The sequence below is a fragment of the Doryrhamphus excisus genome, linkage group LG4 (assembly GCF_037039965.1).
Source record: "Doryrhamphus excisus strain RoL-2023G ecotype Guam linkage group LG4, RoL_Dexc_Guam_v1.1, whole genome shotgun sequence".
Lineage (NCBI taxonomy): Eukaryota > Metazoa > Chordata > Actinopteri > Syngnathiformes > Syngnathidae > Doryrhamphus > Doryrhamphus excisus.
The window spans coordinates 16,543,908-16,564,767 of NC_136360.1; the positions used below are offsets into that span (position 1 = coordinate 16,543,908).

At 40.0% G+C, this 20,860-nt stretch overlaps 2 protein-coding genes across 2 annotated transcripts; both read right to left on the minus strand.

Annotated features, from left to right (window-relative positions):
* Positions 1-365: 365 nt before the first annotated feature.
* trmt1l (tRNA methyltransferase 1-like) lies at positions 366-14,421 on the minus strand. Its single transcript, XM_058073413.2, has 16 exons — positions 14,325-14,421; positions 12,790-12,891; positions 12,663-12,725; positions 12,467-12,580; positions 12,326-12,390; positions 10,772-10,928; positions 9,565-9,685; positions 8,598-8,677; positions 8,216-8,459; positions 7,915-8,127; positions 7,635-7,825; positions 6,577-6,643; positions 2,640-2,803; positions 2,500-2,565; positions 2,301-2,427; positions 366-723 (listed from the first exon to the last, which is right to left on the minus strand). Exons 1-16 carry the CDS (start codon positions 14,389-14,391, stop codon positions 546-548), a joined length of 2,019 nt encoding a protein of 672 aa, XP_057929396.2. The 5' UTR covers positions 14,392-14,421; the 3' UTR covers positions 366-545.
* Positions 14,422-14,715: 294 nt separating this feature from the next.
* On the minus strand, positions 14,716-20,591 carry prpf38a (pre-mRNA processing factor 38A). The gene is made up of 10 exons (XM_058073420.2): positions 20,367-20,591; positions 19,904-20,063; positions 18,691-18,812; positions 17,368-17,453; positions 17,196-17,303; positions 17,021-17,124; positions 16,909-16,935; positions 16,745-16,830; positions 15,519-15,567; positions 14,716-15,320 (listed from the first exon to the last, which is right to left on the minus strand). The coding sequence occupies exons 1-10, from the start codon at positions 20,494-20,496 to the stop codon at positions 15,275-15,277; spliced, it is 918 nt and encodes a 305-aa protein (XP_057929403.1). The 5' UTR covers positions 20,497-20,591; the 3' UTR covers positions 14,716-15,274.
* Between the last annotated feature and the right edge of the window lie 269 nt (positions 20,592-20,860).

Sequence of the window (20,860 nt, forward strand, 5' to 3'; positions counted from 1 at the left end):
CTTGAAGTGCTCTTATAGTTTAAGAGTGCAGTGCAGTTCAAAATATGAAATTTATAAATATAGCACAGAATAAACATGACTAAAATACAAATCGAATGAATGAAAGTTAAATGTATGCAATACAAGTAGGAAAATATGTATCATATTGTAACATATTAAATAAAATATTATCGTACAACGCACACCAGAAAATATACAATTTAAATTAATTTACAGCTGTGTGTTATAAAATCTTATAACTAACACCGTAATTGTACAGGTATTTCAAGTATTATACCTTGAGTTACGTTGTTCCCATCAGGAAAACACTGCCCTCTAGCAATGTTGTGGGGAATTACAAGTCTAATTTCACCCATTAGAGTTGAATTATAAGAAACGTAGTTTTTTGCACCACAATTTTATTATTATTATTCTTATTATTATGACAAAGGAAGCAAAAAAATTATGACATTACCAAATACAAAGTCATTTTAAAAACAATCAGAAACTGATGGAACAGAGGAATAAAAAAAAAAAAAAAAACAGAGGTTTATGTTGGTGGTTGTTCACATTGTTGCGTCCTGGGTCACACTCGACTTGCCGGGATAAGCAGGAATGCTGTATTTGCCCAGGACAGACTTGAACTGCTCCAGCGTGGCGTCGGTTCGAACCCCCGTTGGGTCAAAGTGAGTACGACTCACCCGGAAGCCGGCTTCTGTCAGGTACTGGAGAAATTTATTTAACCTGCAGAGAAGATTTGAAGGAGTTTAGTTTGTGTACTCGTAAAGTACGGCTGGGGGGGACGTACTTAGTGTACTCGTTTCCTCATATCTACGCTAATGCCTTGCCACGCCTGCTTCACTTTGTTTTTTTCAAAAATATAAATCATGCTGGATGTACGGTGGTCGAGTGGTTAGCACAGACCTCACAGCTAGGAGACCCGAGTTCAATCCCACCCTCGGTTTGCATGTTTTTCTCTGGGTACTCCAGTTTCCTCCCACATTCCAAAAACATGCTAGGTTAATTAGCGACTCCAAATTGTCCATAGGTATGAATGTGAGTGTGAATGGTTGTTTGTCTATATGTGCCCTGTGATTGGCTGCCCACCAGTCCAGGGTGGACCCGGTCTCTCGCCCGAAGACAGCTGGGATAGGCTCCAGCACCCCCGCCTCTAGCCCCAAGACAGCTGGGATAGGCTCCAGCACCCCCGCCTCTCGCCCCAAGACAGCTGGGATAGGCTCCAGCACCCCCGCCTCTCGCCCCAAGACAGCTGGGATAGGCTCCAGCACCCCCGCCTCTCACCCCAAAGACAGCTGGGATAGGCTCCAGCACCCCCGCCTCTCGCCCCAAAGACAGCTGGGATAGGCTCCAGCACCCCCGCCTCTCGCCCCAAAGACAGCTGGGATAGGCTCCAGCATCCCCGCCTCTCGCCCCAAAGACAGCTGGGATAGGCTCCAGCACCCCCACCTCTCGCCCCAAAGACAGCTGGGATAGGCTCCAGCACCCCCGCCTCTCGCCCCAAAGACAGCTGGGATAGGCTCCAGCACCCCCGCCTCTCGCCCCAAAGACAGCTGGGATAGGCTCCAGCACCCCCGCCTCTCGCCCAGAGACAGCTGGGATAGGCTCCAGCACCCGCGCCCCTCGCCCAGAGACAGCTAGGATAGGCTCCAGCACCCCCACCTCTCGCTCCAAGACAGCTGGGATAGGCTCCAGCACCCCCGCCTCTCGCTCCAAAGACAGCTGGGATAGGCTCCAGCACCCCCGCCTCTCGCCCCAAAGACAGCTGGGATAGGCTCCAGCACCCCCGCCTCTCGCCCAAAGACAGCTGGCATAGGCTCCAGCACCCCACCTCTCGCCCAGAGACAGCTGGGATAGGCTCCAGCACCCCCACCTCTCGCTCCAAAGACAGCTGGGATAGGCTCCAGCACCCCCGCCTCTCACCCAAAGACAGCTGGCATAGGCTCCAGCACCCCCACCTCTCGCCCAGAGACAGCTGGGATAGGCTCCAGCACCCCCACCTCTCACCCAAAGACAGCTGGGATAGGCTCCAGCACCCCGCCTCTCACCCAAAGACAGCTGGGATAGGCTCCAGCACATAAAATGGATAAATGATGTAAAATGTATAAAGGCATTCAATGCTCTACCTATGAAAATATTCCTTTTATTAACAAGGACGTGGAAATGCCGTCATTACAGTCGGGTCGTGGACCAATTAGCCGTGATAAACGAGGACTTTTATTGTGGCGGCGACAACAAATAGTCCTTTTGTGTATTTTCCATTCTTAAAAATGTCTGAATAAAGACAAAAAAGTGGTACTGACTTGGGCATGTTCATGCCACGCATGCTGTGGCGGTGGATGCTGTAGTAGAACGGTGGATGTTCTAAAGTCGAATCCGACTTGAGCTTCTTCACAGTGTTGCCCGACTCTTCTCCCGTTTTCCTCTTTCCTGCAGCCCAGGACAAAAAAAATAATAACATGCACGACCTCGAAGGTGAGTTCAAGAGTGAACGTGACGAACCGGATGAATCAGCGGGACATGACTCCTCCTCGCTCTGTAAGGTCTTAATGACGACGCCGCACTCCACTGGAAGGTCGAATCATCACAGTTTAGTTGTCGCCAAAAAGCAGCAGACGCAACGACAATGTTTTTTTTTTTACCCTGGTTGGTGAACGCCGACCCTCCGTGGATTACCGGCTTTAAGGTGGTGCACTCGGACTCGCAAATGAGAGTCTTGACGAGTGGCTGGATGTCGTCCATACTGTGTTGCACTGCTGCCAACAGCATCTTCCTCAGGAAGCCGGTATTGAACAGGGAGCCGGACCTGCACACACACACAACATTTACATTTGTCTTGCATCTCCGTTAAGAGTCGCAGGTTTTAAAAGCAAAACGGTTAAAAAAATATACATAAATGTATATTAAAATTAATAAATGAAATACAAATAAGGAAATATTTTTATATATTTTTTTTAGGGCGGCACACAGACCTCACAGCGAGGAGACCAGGGTTCAATCCCACCCTCGCCCATCTCTGTGTGGGGTTTCCATGTTCTCCCCGTGCATGCGTGGGTTTTCTCTGGGTACTCCGGTTTCCTCCCACATTCCAAAAACATGCTAGGTTAATTAGCGACTCCAAATTGTCCATAGGTATGAATGTGAGTGTGAATGGTTGTTTGTCTATATGTGCCCTGGGATTGGCTGGCCACCAGTCCAGGGTGGACCCCGCCTATCGCCCCAAGACAGCTGACCCTCCTGAGGATAAGCGGTAGAAAATGAATGAATAAATGTTTAGTCGTTATTGTGTATGTGTATGTCTACCCATCCATCCATGTCTAGCCCTTGTATTATGTTGGAAAAAAACTACATTGATTATGTTGCGGGTCATTTTGACCCATACTGTGTAAATCCACTCAAAACAGTCAAAAAATCAGGTTAACCAATCACAACTTTATTTTAGATTATATAAACATTTAGAAAAGAGACATACAAAACATTTTTAATACAAACACTATGTTTAAGAACTATTTAGTTAACGTATTTCCCTCTTCACAAACACTTTTTTTCCATTTAACTTGCCCAATTTTCTCAGATTTTCAATGTTAACAGTTTCAGTGTTCTCCACATGATGGACAGAATGTAACTGTATGCTTTCTGCAGATGTAATTCTTGCATTTCACACAAGAGGTACTTGTTTTACTGTCTTCTCGGGAGGGACAGACCTGGCATCTTTTCCGTTTCTTTACACCTGTATCCACTGGATCCATTGCAGATTGGTCAGATGACCTGAGCTTGACCTTTTCAATGACAGCTGCAGCTGCTGGGGATTGAGGTGGCCTGGCTCGCCTCTGGATCTTGGGAGTGACGAGTGCTTTGCCGAGTTCTTCCAGGAAAAGTCGACGTCGATACAATTTGCCGGCATTCCACTGCTGGTTGATTTCAGTCCACAGGACATAGGCATTGTAAGCAGACACGTCCACAATGTTGTAGAAAATCACCAAGGGCCAACGAGCAGTCCTGCGCTGGCAACTGTATGTTGCTGTGACTTTGTCCAGATTGTCAACTCCTCCTTTGGTGGAGTTGTAGTCCAGGATCATTTGTGGCTTCATGTCTTCTCTTGTGCTCAGAGATGCATCTGCATGCATTGTGCTCATGACAAGAACATTCTTGTTTCTCTTTGGGCAGTATGAAACAACTGCTGCTTTCTCAGTGAAAGCAAATATTGAGGAGTGCCGAGGTCTGCCCTTCATCTTCAGAATTTCACTGGGAAGTTCTGGCTTATTTCTTCTGACCGTTCCCAACATAGTCAGCTTTCTCTTTAGAAGTTCATCTCCGAGGCGGTAGGATGTAAAGAAGTTGTCACATGTGATGTTATGACCTTGCAGGCCTTCACTCATCTCCAGCACCACACGCATCCCCTGATTCTTCTCAGACGCTCCTCCACGTAGCTTTCCTGTGTATACTTGCATATTCCATGCGTAGCTAGATTTTGCATCACAGGCTGCCCAAATTTTGATGCCATACTTGGCAGGCTTGTTGGGCATGTACTGTCGGAAAGGACAGCGCCCCCTGAATGAAACAAGGCGCTCATCTACAGTAACATGCGGACCAGGATTGTACAACAAAGGTAGAATTTCAACCCATTTATCCCATACATCTCTGATTGCAGCTAATTTGTCTCTTTCACGTCGACCAGCTCTGGTGTCGCGGTTGTCAAATCGGATCACACGAGATATCATGTGAAATGTCTCCAGAGACATTGTTGCTCGAAAGATTGGCCTCCCATTTTCTTCATTCCATAGACTTGCAGTTGCTTCTCCCTTTGACCTGTACACTCCAGCTAATACCAGAATTCCAATGTAAGCATGCAAGTCAGTCTGATCCAGTGGCTTCCATTTCTCTTGACATACACGCCTCCCCTCCAAGTTGGTCATGTCCAGTATAATCCTCTCTATTGGTGGGGATATGAAGAGCTGAAATGCTGATTGAATGTCATCAACTCGTGTGACAGCAAATCTTGTAGGACCAGGAGTCATTTTGATGATATTGGAAGATGACAGTCTGCCTTGGCTGTGGTGTGGTGATGTTGACCATTTTACATTACCATCTTTAGATGCCCATGTCTCCTCTGTGGATGATGATTGCTGCATTCCTTGGTTTTCATCTGATGGAGCAGACTCGTCCTCTGAATCCTCCTCATCACAGGAAAATTGATAATCTGGATCATCAATAACATTGTCCTCAGCCTCTGAAAGATCCTCTGTCTCTGAAATATCTTCCTCTGCATCACTATCACTATTCAATATCTGTGAAGTTTCTTCCGCTGTAAACCTTCTGGAGCTCATTTTTGGTGTGCATCTCAAAGAGATGACAAGAGAACAGTGACAAGGACAAGGGAGAGAAAGTTCCTCCTCTACACACACCTGGGTCTCTGGGTCCGAATGGCTCTTCAAAGGCAAAGTACATCAAAGAGATGTTTTTTTCTGGATCTGAACAGCTATATACCCACATTAAAGTGTCTGGGTCAAAATGACCCGCAACATCATCTTTGTATACAAACTCAGCACAGACATACCACGACACCTCAGAGTGTCCAAATTTTACACACCAGTTCATGACCCTAGATGAGGAAAAGTCACAAAATTTCATGAAAAAAAATAAAGGATAACCAGTACTTTTGTCAACACAAAAACTGAAATGGGTCAAATTGACCCGTAACATAATACAAGGGCTAGCTAGCTATCTACCATTGCAAGTGAACTCGATTGCAAGTGAACTCGATTGCAAGTTAACTCGATTGCAAGTGAACTTGATTGCAATTGTTGCTGCTCAGGGTGGCCCAACCACTTTATTTTCCCCTTCATTGGCCTTCATTCATTCATAGCTAGCTATCTATCATTGCAAGTTAACTTGATTGCAATTGTTGCTGCTCAGGGTGGCCCAACCACTTTATTTTCCCCTTCATTGGCCTTCATTCATTCATAGCTAGCTAGCTATCACTGCACGTTAACTTGATTGCAATTGTTGCTGCTCAGGGTGGCCCAACCACTTTATTTTCCCCTTCATTGGCCATCATTCATTCATAGCTAGCTATCTATCATTGCAAGTTAACTTGATTGCAATTGTTGCTGCTCAGGGTGGCCCAACCACTTTATTTTCCCCTTCATTGGCCTTCATTCATTCATAGCTAGCTATCTATCTATCATTGCAAGTTAACTTGATTGCAATTGTTGCTGCTCAGGGTGGCCCAACCACTTTATTTTCCCCTTCATTCATTCAAAAAACATGCTAGGTTAATTGGCGACTCCGGTTTCCTCCCCCATACCAAACACATGCTCGGTTAATTGGCTAACTTCAAATTGTCCATAAGTATGAATGTGAGTGTGAATGGTTGTTTGTCTATATGTGCCCTGTGATTGGCTGGCCACCATTCCAGGGTAGACTGGACAGCTGGGATAGGCTCCAGCACTATCCCGCGACCCTTGTGAGGAAAAACGGTAGAAGCGGGTCCAAGCGTGTGCCTCCGAATGCAACATTTGTCAAACGTCCTTCAGCAGTGATTCCGATTGATCGTATGGAAGAGAAGGATATCTTTACCATAAAGGACCCAGCTGCACGGCAGTCTTCCCAGGCAGACTTCCATGACAGTTGCAGGGCAGCGTCCCTGAAAGAAAACCCACATTTCTTATATTCTTCCTCACTTCTATTGCATTTCAACAGCTTGGATCATTTTCTACTGCTTACTGCTTACTACTACTTTAGTTTCTCTCTGGCAACATAAACAAACAAAAAGTCCAATCTTCAGTAACGGCATAAAAATATGACACTTTGATACAGGTTATCACATGGTTTGTCTGGTATCAGGCCAGGCCATTCATTCATGAATATTTTTTTATTTTATTAATTTATTTAAATTTAAAACAAGTTCAAAAACTGGTTCAATACTAAAATAAAATAAACAAAATGAATAAAAAGAAATTAAATTAATAAAATAAAAAATATTCATTCATTCATGAAGAATAAATTAATAAAATAAAAAATTATTCATTCAGTCATGAATAATTTTTTATTTTATTAATTTATTTTTTTGTCACGTACCGAAGTACGAGGTGATATGGTACCTCTGGTACCCATATTGATGTTTGCTAAATACAAGGATGAAGAGTCTTGAACCAGTCATGATGTGCTATATATATCACTATATTCACACTTACTATGGTACACATTATGGCATTGGATGCTCATATCACCTCCTACTTTGGTACCGGACAAAAAAAAAAAATTAATAATTTAAATAATTAAATAAAATTTTTAAATAAAAAAATAAAATATAAAAACAAAAACTTGAATTATATTAGGAAAGCAGGAAGTGAACAAATGTAACAGTTAGTGATTGTAAAAGTACCAGATGGAGGGGTAGGATTTAATAAGCTTTGCTTCTTCCTACTCCTTTTGGACATGTGGAACTGGGAACTGATTATGGGATGCACTCAATTGGAATCTGATGCATGTTCAAATGAAATTAAACCATTACCGTTCTCACACGTTAGACTTCAGGCCTCATGTCAAATGTCAAAACAAAATCATAATAAATAACCGTATGTTGAATTATGAAGACGTAAGCAAAGGCGGCGCATCCCGTTCCCTGAACTCACCATCTACCATGTTGCCGTACTTGAGGAAGATCCTTTCCTCACACCACTGGCAGTGAACCAGTTTTCTCAGCTTCTTTGCCGAATCGTCAGCTTGCGTGGGACCTCTGAGGACCCGAACCACCACCAGGACGAAATGTTCCAGCGCCACTGCCAGCAGCACCTCGATTCCTTTGTTGCAGCGGGCGGCTGCTCTGCAGGGTAGAGAACGCAGCGTGGCGATATAATCAAGATAATCGAGATAATCCCCACACAGTTTCTCCCCGAGAGTCGCTCGTCTTACCTCGCCACCGTGGCCACGACCGTGCGTGCCGCCAGCTCTTTGAAGTACTCTGTGCGTACGATGTGAGTGCCGTAGTGTCGCAGGGTCACGTTGGGGGACTTGGCGAAAAGCGATCCGGTGTCCGTGGACGTGACGGATACGATGCCCATGTTTCGGACATTCCTGAAGGCGGCGTCCAAGTAATTCACGGCCGTACCGAACGGATCCAAGTGACTGAGAGAATCAAACGTTGAATCGTTCGAAAACGTTCATCACATCCTGACAAGCACGACAGATCTTTCCAAACTGAACGAGAACCTACATGTAGTCAAAGGGTCGTAAATGCATCATGACGTTGGCATCCATCTTCACGACTTCCACCGTGGCGACGGGATCTTCATGAACTTCACCTGCAGGTTCCTCAAGTCCCTCAGAGCCTCCATCCACCTGGATTTGATTCAGGTCACAGTTTTCCTTGATCATTTTCACGCAGGTTTCGCTGATGTCCGTGATGGTCACTTTGACGGCGTTGTGAAGATGCTTGGCCCATTGCAGGCCGGTGATGCCTGACACACATAAAAACGCACAAATTACATCAAATACTTCCGGAACCCCGCCCACACCAGGAAGACCAAGCAGAGGAAGCCATCCACATCAACCCCCCCAAAAAAGGCACAATATGGAACAGATACAAGATGTCTCACCCGTGGCTCCGAAAGCATCTAAACACTCCAGAGGGCTCCTCTCTTTCGCCAAAACGGCCAGCGAGCAGAAGACGAGCTGTCTGAAACGTGAATAGAAAAAGTGGGGGTTGTCACAGGATGCCATTAAAATGGGACAAGATTCCTTCTAAAACAGGGGTCTCAAACTCAATTTACTTGGGGGCCACTGGAGCTCGGGTCTGGGTGAGACTGGGTTTTCCCAAAAAAAAAACAAAACCCAAAAACATGCATTTATTAAAAACAAAAAAATTTTAAAAACTTCGCTTTGGTTCCGATTTTCCGAAAAAAGCTCTGATAAAACATTCTACTGTTCTCAAATATTAATTCATTCATTCATTTTCTACCGCTTTTTCCTCACGAGGGTCGCAGGGGGTGCTGGAGCCTATCCCAGCTGTCTTCGGGCAAGAGGCGGGGTACACCCTGGACTGGTGGCCAGCCAATCACAGGGCACACATATAGACAAAAAAACATTCAAACTCACATTCATACCTATGGACAATTTGGAGTCACCAATTAACCTAGCATGTTTTTGGAATGTGGGAGGAAACCGGAGTACCCGGAGAAAACCCACGCATGCACGGGGAGAACATGCAAACTCCACACAGAGATGGCCGAGGATGGAATTGAACCCGGGTCTCCTAGCTGTGAGGTCTGTGCGCTAACCACACGACCGAAAACCTGTTTATGACTTTCTAAATAGAGTTTTTAAACATTAGAGCCCTGTAGACAAAATAACAGCCCTATAGTTTTCCAAAAACATGCTAGGTTAATTGGCTAACTCCAAATTGTCCATAGGTACAAATGTGAGTGTGAATGGTGGTTTGTCTATATGTGCCCTGTGATTGGCTGGCCACCAGTCCAGGGTGTACCCCGCCTCTTGCCTGGTAGAAAATGAATGAAGGAATGAAAAGAAGATGCTTCCAAAGCCAAAACCTGTCGTCCAACACACCTGTTGCTCTTCATCTTGCGGTTGAAGTAGGTGTCACTTTTCTGCGGCGTGTTGTACATGGGCAGCAGCTGCACATGCGTGTCCAGTTCTTTCATGATTTCATACACCTGACCAGACGATGCTGTCAATCACACAGAGACATAGTTTAGGGTGTGTTTACTAAGCTTCCACAGTATATTTAGTACTCAAACAACCACTTCCTGGTTCTGTGTGGTGTGCGACACATGTCACTTGTGCATGGAGGGATGTGTTTAGTATTTTTAGAGTAGTCAGTGTAGGTTGAAAATGAGTCAACAGGCGACCACGGTCTGGGGCTGCACGAGTGCCGCCGTCCACTGAGGGGAAACGTACGTACCTGAACCCATAATATATTATAATATCTATAGTATAATATATATTAATATTAAAATATAATTAACAATATAATGAATAATAATTAAATATATTAACGCTGCTGCTCGGGTCACTGTCGGGGGCTGCACAAGTGCCGCCGTCCACTGAGAGGAAACGTACGTACCTGAACCCAACCGAGCACCGGTGACAGGCAGTCAAATTATATTAATTAAAATAAATTAATTATTATATTATGATATAATATAAATTAATAATTAAATATAATATAAATTAATAATTAAATATATTAATAATAAATATAATATAATATAAAATATTCTAATCATTATAATAATATTCATATTCAAGGACGTGTGAGGCGTTGCCAGATATTTACATGGCAATGCTGCTGCTCGGGTCACGGTCTGGGGCTGCACGAGTGCCGCCGTCCACTGAGGGGAAACGTACGTACCTGAACCCAACCGAGCACCCGTGACAGGCAGTCAAATTATAATAATTTAAATAAATAAATTATATTATAATTAAATATATTAATAATAAATATTTAATAGTAATTAAATATATTAATAATTACTATAATATATTAATATTAAATGTCTATTTAATTATTATATTATAATAATTATAATGTGATATATAGTAATAATTAAATTTAATTAATAATACTTAAATATATTAATAATGATTATGATATATTAATATAAAATATATTATAATCATTATAATAATATTCATATTCAAGGACGTGTGAGGCGTTGCCAGATATTTTCACAATGATGGCCGTGTTGGCTTACTATTTCCTCCTAAGACTACCATTTCCTCAAGCGAGTGATGGACAGTCTCAACTTCTCACCAGGCTCTTCCGGCAGAAGGTCTGATCCACCCGAGTAGCTGGACTTGGTCTCTCCCTTGTTGATGTGGCGTTTCAAGTGGCTGACCATGTCGGTCTTGCGGGCGATGGTGACTGAGCAAACCACGCAGTGGTAGTGAGCCACGTGTCTCCCCGACACCTGCAAGGATCCGTACACGTCATCTTCACTCAGGGGAGATCACACGCTTGCCAGATTAATCCACTAACTAGCAGTTAACTCATTCAATACCAAAGGCGTAGTATACGTTTTTATGAATGAATGAGTCTTAATGTCACAGTTGTGCATCAGTCACTACAGTGGACACTAGTGTGTCATGCCATAAGCTGCCACTCATTGGTCAACCTTTGTACGTGCAAAAAAATATATATTTTATGGTGTTGGCAATATTTTTTTGTTTTTATTGGTTTACTTACAACTATAATTTCATCAGTCATTCAAATGCATGTTGTCCACTCTAATGAACACGTCACCAACTCCTTGAAAAATTAATGATTTTTAAAAATGAAGGTGATAATTTTTTTTCATGCCTAAAGTGTCACAAAAACACAAAAAAAATCCTGAAGCAGGTTATCATAATGCGTGCATGAAAGGGCATCTGGTAAGACCTAGGCAGAGATCATGTGGAAGGAAAAAAACACACCACAGGAAGTAGGAAGTGGAGGACTCGCTCCGTTTAGTTCCAAATGATGAAAACTATTCATAGAGAATGATGTTATATTTGTAAATACATTTTTTTGTGTCATTTATGTTGGTACAGTTTAGATAGTCAAGCTGTCACAAAAGGAACAAATATTTGTGTCAAAAGTTATAATTGAGATGTATCTTTTCTAGTCAGGAGCTGATATTTTCCTGAAACTTGACCCTGTTCTACTGCGGATTACTGAAGAACGGAAAAAGGTAAACACAAATTTTATTTGTCTAATGAAAGACGAGAGTCTAATCTTTCTTTTGGTATCCACCATGTCTATACAGCCCAAGAACACAATATTTTGCCGGCCCTGAAAGATCAGACAAATTGGTGTAAAGTGGATGCTAATGAAGGAGTTGAGTATCGGCCATTTTGACTGATTTTTCAAGGCACACAGAATATTGTGTTATATAAACATGGTATATACATACCTAGCGACCCTTTTCCGTTCTTTAGTAATCAGCAGTAGGACATAGGCTAGCCAAAATAGCTAAACCGCTAAGTCATACCATGAACTATTTGCAATTTTATGTGTGCTTGCGTTAAAATTTCCCTTCAATGCGTGACTTTGTGCGCGCTACACGCCTTGATGCTTTTCAACTTCCTGCTAAGTGCTTTATTTCACGGGAAAGATGCACACCGAGCTATTACAAAATGCACTTCTGCCACCTAGTGGACATTTTTTATTTGTAGCATTATTGTGTAGTTATAAAAGAAAAATAAAAGATGTATAAATACAACTTTGGTAGTTAATGAGTTAATTTTGGGGGGAAAAAAGTACAATTTGCTTATATATGCATATTTTTGACTAGATATTTTACAGATAATACACTCAGTGTCGACTCACCTGATCTCCACTCAAACTTGGTTTGGGATTTCTACAGGGCAAGTGGCAGATGCACATCTTCTGGCCTAATAAAAGTCAAAAACAACAATAAACAAAGAAGTGTATGCATGTGGAATAGCAACCAATGCATTCCTTTCCCACCTTCAAACTCCACATAGACTTTCCAGTGGAGGTTATGCAGGTGTCTCCGCAGCTTGTGGTTGTAGCAGGCTTTGAACTTCTCCTCCGGACACAGAGGACAAGACTTGCGCCCCGCTGGTGGGTAGAAACAAAAATTAGTCCTCTTGTATCAGACTTCGTTTCAGTTTGCCGTCTGGCGCGTTTCATTTCGACTCACCACCGTTGAGGTCCACCAACATCTCCAGATCCTCCAGTTTAGTTTGGATGGAGATGTGTCTGTCTGTGGGCAACAGCACGGTTAGCACAATCTTATGATTTTAAATCTAAATGATTAATTTAGTCACCGGTGGTGGTTGAGGGCTTGGCATCGTTGTCTGAAGCCGTTTCGTCCTTTGTTGGCTTTCCGGGAACTTCATCAGTTGAGGCCACACCTTCACTGTCAGCTTCTTCAAAACACACAAAAGAAAATACTTTTTACATTTCTGGCATATTAGCACCACTTATTTTCAAGAGAAAACCACAAAATAAATTATTATGTGCAGTGCATATGTACGAGGTGCATTATTAAAAAAAAAAAACAACCATAAACTGTATTATGGAAAGCAGTAAGTGAACAAATGAAAAATAAATCAAATAAAAAAATATTCATTCATTCATGAATAATTTTTTATTTATTAATTTATTTAAATTTAAAACAAGTTCAAAAACTATTTCAATACAAAAACAAACAAAATAAATATAAAATAAATCAAATAAAAAATAATTCATTCATGAAAAAAATAAATTAATCAAATAAAAAATATTAATTAATGAATAATTTTTTATGATTAATTTTACTATTTTATTTTATAAATTTTTTTATTAATAATGGTACCCATATTGATGTTTGCTAAATACAAGGATGAAGAGTCTTGAACCAGTCATGATGTGCTATATATATCACTATATTGACACTTACTATGGTACCCATTATGGCATTGGATGCTCATATCACCTCCTACTTTGGTACGAGGTACATTATTTTAAAAAAACAAAAAAAACTTAAACTGTATTATGGAAAGCAGGAAGTGAACAAATGTAACAGTTAGTGATTGTAAAAGTACCAGATGGAGGGGTAGGATTTAATAAGCTTTGCTTCTTCCTACTCCTTTTGGACATGTGGAACTGGGAACTGATTATGGGATGCACTCAATTGGAATCTGATGCATGTTCAAATGAAATTAAACCATTACCATTTGTCATATTATGTTAAATTATACATATAAATGTACTGTATTTAGGTACAGTCCTAATCAGAACTACAGTATTTCCTATTTTGATAATTGTATTTATTGGAAAATAACCTGCCTAAAAACCTTTAAAGCTGTTTACGCTAAAGCTTAGTAGTTCTATGTTTTGTATTTTGTTACTTTACTTCAAAAATGCTGACAACTTAATTTTCTTGATTAAAAACTAAATGTTATTTAAGGTATCTGATACAAAAGCATTAAACGTAAACGTAAAAGTAGTGTTTGGATTGTTTACAGTTCAATTAGTGTTTATTTGAAGTATTTTATTTAGTGTAGGTGTTGTGTAGCTACAAAAGGACTAATTTTATTGACGCCAAATGAAATATAACACATTAATCTGCTGGTAAAAATACATACATTTGAGTAACGTTAAGTGAAGACGCTTTATAATGTACGTGCTAAGCTAACCTTTTGTTATTATTTGGGTCCTACGGCGGAGCTCCGTGGTGAGGCCCATGTTAAGTTGAGCGATAACAAACTTGGAATATGTGGACCACAGATGATATTGCTAAGATGAAAAGGTGGCTTCGTTTCAAATAGTAAAACAAAATGCGTTTAAAAAAAATAACGAGCGGGTATAATTTACTTACGTTCCTTCTCGACGACCTCCTGGTGGAGCTGAACTGCGTCCGGCTCATTGAGCTCAGCGTCCGCCATTTTTACGTTTCGAAACCAGCGGCGGCCTTACGTAACGTACGTAAAGCCGTTTAAAATACGTCACCACGCCGTACGTCAAATATCTTACATAGCATTCGCTAATGGTTGGCGGGTTGACGGATTTGTAAAGTCAAATAGTTTTTAACTTGAAATGTGTTAAAATGCGACCTGCGATCGACTACATTGAAACCATTAAGTCACTGAAGTACAGAAATGATAGTTTTAAACGTTAGAAAATGAATGAATTAACGTTTGAGGTTGTCACGTGACATTCACGTGACCACCCCAAGCAATGCCGCCTTTTTTTTTTATGAACACAATTATTGTGGAACTCCATTACATTCCTGGTTTATTTACTTCTTACTTTATGGAGAGATGTTTAAAGTTTTAATGAAACAAAAAACACATGACTTCTGTGTGGTATGCTAGCTCATTTACCGCCCCCAAAATTGTATGCTAGCTCATTTACCACCCTCACAATTGTATGCTAGCCCATTTACCCCCCAAAATGGTTTAACCAGAGTAATGTTCTATGAAATAAATCATAAAACGTGTGAATATTTTTCAAAATCCCAATTAAAAGAGAAAAAAAGTTAAGTCGGTAGAAAAGAAGCTATTCTATTACTGAAAACTCAAAAATGTCGCCAATGTTTTCAGGCTAAGACCACTACCAACAAACCAAACGCTGTTTGTTCCAATTACTATTTTTTTTACTCACTGGAATGTACTTTCTTTGTAGTTATACTTCCTCCAATTCTCAGGATGCATTCAAAAGTAGTAACCGGTGACTTTAATCATGCCGTATGAGGCTGGAAATATCAACAAGACTGATTGGAAACATCCGTTGTTGGTGTAAAAAAATAAAAATAAAAATAAAAAATAACTACTGGTTTCCCCTTCGACTCTTCTTGTGACTCTTCTTGGAACTCCTGTAGCAAAAAGAAAAGACGTTAAAACATGAATTTAACATTACTCCCCGCAACTAAACATAAATTACATAGAAAATAAGACATTGTAGGAGTATTTCTCCAAAAACATAGCATACTAAAAAAGCACAAGAGTTTCAAATAAATCATGAAAAATGATGACCATGAAGTTCAGTCCTGAAAAATACGGAAAAATTTCACCTTTCTGGTGACTTTGAGTGGCTGCGATGTCTGTGGCTTCTGTGGTGACCTGGTTAAAAAGGGAAAATGATTTACAAATATTTATTTGTTGGCCGAGGGCCGTCTAGACGAGAACGCCCCCCCCGGACTGTCAACATTCCGCTTCATGTGTTGTTATAAAAGTGTTTTTCCATCGTGGAGCAGAGTGAGCGGCGGACAGGAAGTAGTGCGAGAGATAGCTAGACTTCCTTTATTGTCATTGCACAACAACACAGCAGTGAAATTGCCAACGAGAATAAATAGATGACATATTATGGCCACATCCGGCCTGTTGCTGCGGACAGCAAGTCTGGTGCTTGTGCCTCTCACCCAACATTACAACCTACATTACACCTAGCCACGAACGTCTTTGAATGCCTTATATTTGTATTGCTGGAATCAAACTATGAAATGGATTGAGTAAGGAAATCAAACCATGCACAACGATGAGCCAATTCAAGAAACAATACAAGCAGTTGATGTTTGCTAAATACAAGGATGAAGAGTCTTGAACCAGTCATGATGTGCTATATATATCACTATATTGACACTTACTATGGTACCCATTATGGCATTGGAAAAAAATGTAAAACAATTTTTAATTAAAAAAAAATTATAAAATAAAATTTAAAAAAAAGTAAGTGAACAAATGTAACAGTTACTGATTGTAAAAGTACCAGATGGAGGGGTAGGATTTAATAAGCTTTGCTTCTTCCTACTCCTTTTGGACATGTGGAACTGGGAACTGATTATGGGATGCACTCAATTGGAATCTGATGCATGTTCAAATGAAATTAAACCATTACCATATTTTACTTCATGAAGCCATTTTTTATGCTTGAAATGGCAAAAATGATTAATAATAGGCCATGTTATCATTCATAAACATATATTTGAACAACAGTGATTGAGCGGAGCTGCAAAGTTTTAACTGCAACATGGCGAGGGACGACGGGTGGGTGTTTTTATTGCAAATGCTGAGCTGAAATCTGAATAGAGCGTCAACGCCAAGGTAGGGGCGAGCAGTGTGTCAACGATAGCTAACCGCACAGACTTTCAGTTCGATACACGCATGCATGATTTATGAAATGAATATTTGACAGGCATCATACAGGACTGCATATTGCTCTCCTTGCAAACAGGGACTTTACATCCGTTGATGTATTGTCTGACTTCAAATGGCAAAAAGCCGTGCTGGCGTAGCTCACCTGGAGACCGATGGCGTCGCTCTCGAGAGCGGCTGCGGTGGCGACGGGGGCTTTTGCTGCGATGGCGCTCTCTTCTAGGAGAAAGACTTCAAAGACACACGACTCGTGTTAACGGCACATGGACGCCAGACATCGAGATTTCTCACCACTGTCTACGTTTTTACCTGCGTCTCTTTGGAGACCTGCTCCTCCTGGAAGTACAGAAATGAGTACTTTAGTACTACAATACCGAGTACGGTTTCTTCATGTCTGTTGGCAGATAACTAAAAGTCTGACCGTCTGGGCGAGCGGCTGCGTCTGTGACGAGGCGACTGGGAGCGGCGGATTCTGTCGTCACGGTAACCGCGTCTGTGAGGTTCAGGGGTCGCCACCCTCTCGGGCTGCGAGCGGAAAGACACGCAAAGTGAGCGCGGTTGACTGATTGACTGACGACAAACGAGCGTGCGGTTACCCTCTCTTCTTCGTCGTCTTCCTCGCTGCTCTCCACTTCATCCAGGTCTTCCTCGAGCGCACTGATGCGCGGGTCCAACATCTCGGCCTCCTCCAGGACCTGTCTCTTCTGTGAAACGCACAGCAACAGTGATTGCACTGAAACACGTCTCGGACGCACACTGGAATGCTACCTGAAGGCGGGGCAGGATGATGTCACACACTCGCTCCTCGTGGAGAAGATTGTTGATGAACTCATCTACGTGCATCAGCTCAAACTCTGAAAGGAGCCTTTTATTAGTAATGGTAATGGTTTCATTTCATTTGAACATGCATCAGATTCCAATTGAGTGCATCCCATAATCAGTTCACAGTTCCACATGTCCAAAAGGAGTAGGAAGAAGCAAAGCTTATTAAATCCTACCCCTCCATCTGGTACTTTTACAATCACTAACTGTTACATTTGTTCACTTCCTGCTTTCCATAATACAGTTTAAGTTTGTTTTTATTTTTTATTATTATTATTATTTTTTGTCTATTAATTTATTTTAATTAGTTTATTTTATTTTTCATGAATGAATGAATATTTTTTCATTTTATTAATTTATTTTATTTTTATTTATTTTGTTTATTTTATTTTAGTATTGAACCAGTTTTTGAACTTGTTTTAAATTTAAATAAATTAATAAAATAAAAAAATATTCATGAATGAATGAATAATTTTTTATTTTATTATTTTATTTAAAAAATTATTCATGAATGAATGAATAATTTGTTATTTAATTAATTTATTTTATTTTTCATGAATGAAAGAATATTTTTATTTATTTTGTTTATTTTATTTTAGTATTGAACTTGTTTTAAATTTAAATAAATTAATAAAATAAAAAATTATTCATGAATGAATGAATATTTTTAAGCAGGAAGTTAACATATAAAAAAAAAAATAAATAAAATAAAAAATTATTCATCAATGAATGAATGAATATTTTTTTATTTTATTTATTTTACAATAAAAATAAAATAAATAAAACAAAAAATTATTCGTCAATGAATGAATAATTTTTTATTTTTTTATTTTATTTTTTATTTGTTCACTTCCTAAATAAAATAAATTATTCATCAATGAATGAATGAATATTTTTTTATTTTATTTATTTTTTTATTTGTTCACTTCCAGTTTTTTTTTTTTTTAAGTAATGTACCTCGTATCGAAATACGAGTAGAAACTCCCCATTTATCAAACTAAATGAAAAACCACATGCAAATGATACGCTCGGAAAAACATCTATTTCAACACACGGCTGGCTCCTCCCCTTCTCTCTTCAATTGCCACTGTTCACTCGCCCCACTATCCAATCCAATCAAATTCATATGTCAATTCTAGTATCTGCCATTGGAACATCCCATTCTACACGTCCCCATCCAAGTCAATAGATGCTCAGCGTTTGTTTTATTATCAGCCTCTACCAATAAACAAATCAGACGGTGATTCAAATTAAAAACCACATATTTACCCCCATTTCTATTTTGGGTCTTGATTTTTCTGTAGTCATTGAAGAGGGGTTCCAGGTAGTTGTAACAATCCACCGCCGTGCCCGTTAGCCTCATATACATGGCGCCAAGTAAACGGACGTACCTAAAAACAAACAAACATGCTGGTTATTTCGGAATAAGCAGGATGATTGCATCAATAGCCACGTTTACATGAGGAGTTTTTTTCCTCTTTCCGAATGACTTTTCCGGTGGTATATATGGAAAGGAATACTCCAATGTCTTGTCTACATGCGCCGCTATAATCAAACAGAATAGTCAATGGGGCATGCCCAGTAAAGCGTAAACATCAACATCACCTGATAACAGCTTTTACAGAGTTTTTCTTTCACTTGTTGGAATAACCCCACACAGAGTTTTTTCTTTGTCTTTTTTTTGGGGGGGGGCAAATATATGAAACATTACAGTGCATATCTTACATTAATCAAAATATAACTTTCCATTATTTACATTTGTATTCAACTATCTGATCACAAGCCCAAAAGGAGTAGGCTGAAGCAAAAGCTTATAAATATCTTAGGATAAGATATAATCATGTTCATGCCACAGTCTTGTTTTCTCTTGTTATTATTATCATTTTATTATTCTATTATTCCTTTTTTATTATTTTTTATTTATTTTGTTTATTTTATTTTAGTATTGAACCAGTTTTTGAACTTGTTTTAAATTTAAACAAATTAATAAAATAAGAATTATTCATGAATGAATATTGTTTTATTTTAGTAATTTATTTTATTTTTCATATTATTATTTATTATCAATTTATTTAATTTTACAGACTCCATTTCTTCATGTAGAGTGCTGTATCATTCCGTCTGTTTTTCTGAAATCCGCAGTATTTATGCTTTTATTGTCAATTTATTAGCCCACTCCCCCCCACCCCCCAAGTGTAACAATTACATATCATTTTCTGGATTGCATTTGCCTTGAAATTTAGTTTGGATTGTAAACAAAAAACTTTCCGCAGCAAACCATATATACATACATATACATACAGGCATCATATTATAAATTTTTTCTTGAATGTTTCAACTGTATGCAGCTATAATGATGTTCTTTTTCCTCATAATATTATGTTGTTCTCCCAAAATGATGTTGAACAACAGACACGACCGGAGTCAAGGAACAGAGAGCGAAACCAGGATATCAAACATCAAATTTGACATTTCTACTCACTTAAACTCTTCGTTTTTTATGAACTCGACAATGATGTCCTTCTCAGGTTGGATCTGCAGCAACTTCAGCGTGAGACAGATGAAGGGAGTGGGTTTGATGTTTCCTCCAAACACTCCACCGACATATCTCAGCTCCATGGCTTTATCCACAACCAGCTCCGCTGTGGAAGAAAAGCAATAGAGCCCAATTCAGTTCCACGGGTGATGCAAAGTGGTGGGTACTGTCTCTTTAAATCGCTTGCTTTCATTCAGTCATTCTTCATAGTTATTATTCAAGCACGAGTAATACTTATTAATTATAGTAATAATTATGACTTTTGGTGGTTTAAGCGTACATCCTGCTTGAAATGAGCTATATAATCATTGTGCGTATAAAATATGGACATTGTGTTGTCCCATAAAATACCGCTCAATACAACAAAACGTGAAGCTAGCCTTAGCTAGATAGGAAACACGCCACTCACCCGTCAGACCGAAGCATTCTTCTTTCCAGTACTTTGACTCGTAGATTCGAGTCCGGATAATCTTCTCCACCAAGTACTGTGGATTAGTACCGTGGATACTGGTGGCATCTTTAACTGTTCTGTTAGCCATTCGTCCTCAGAAATTTCCTTCTCACCAGCCTTTTCCGTTCTTTTTCTTCTTCTACGACTTCTACTTCTTCTTCGTCGTCGCTTGACGGAGGATTCGCTTTGGTGTACACTACCGCCCCCGTTTGGCGACGAATGTTTAAAAAAATCTGTAATAATTTATAATTTTGTTGCTAAAATATTGATACAGATGCCACTTTGGTATTCAGCAAGTTTAGTTCAATCTAATGCCAGTTGAAATATTCCGAAGGACAAAAAACATACTATTTTTCTCATTCTGTGCTCAATGAAAATGCGCAAACGTCATGATCTCAAACGTTGGCATCGTTTAACATGAGAATACAGCATTCTAATAACATTTAATTAAT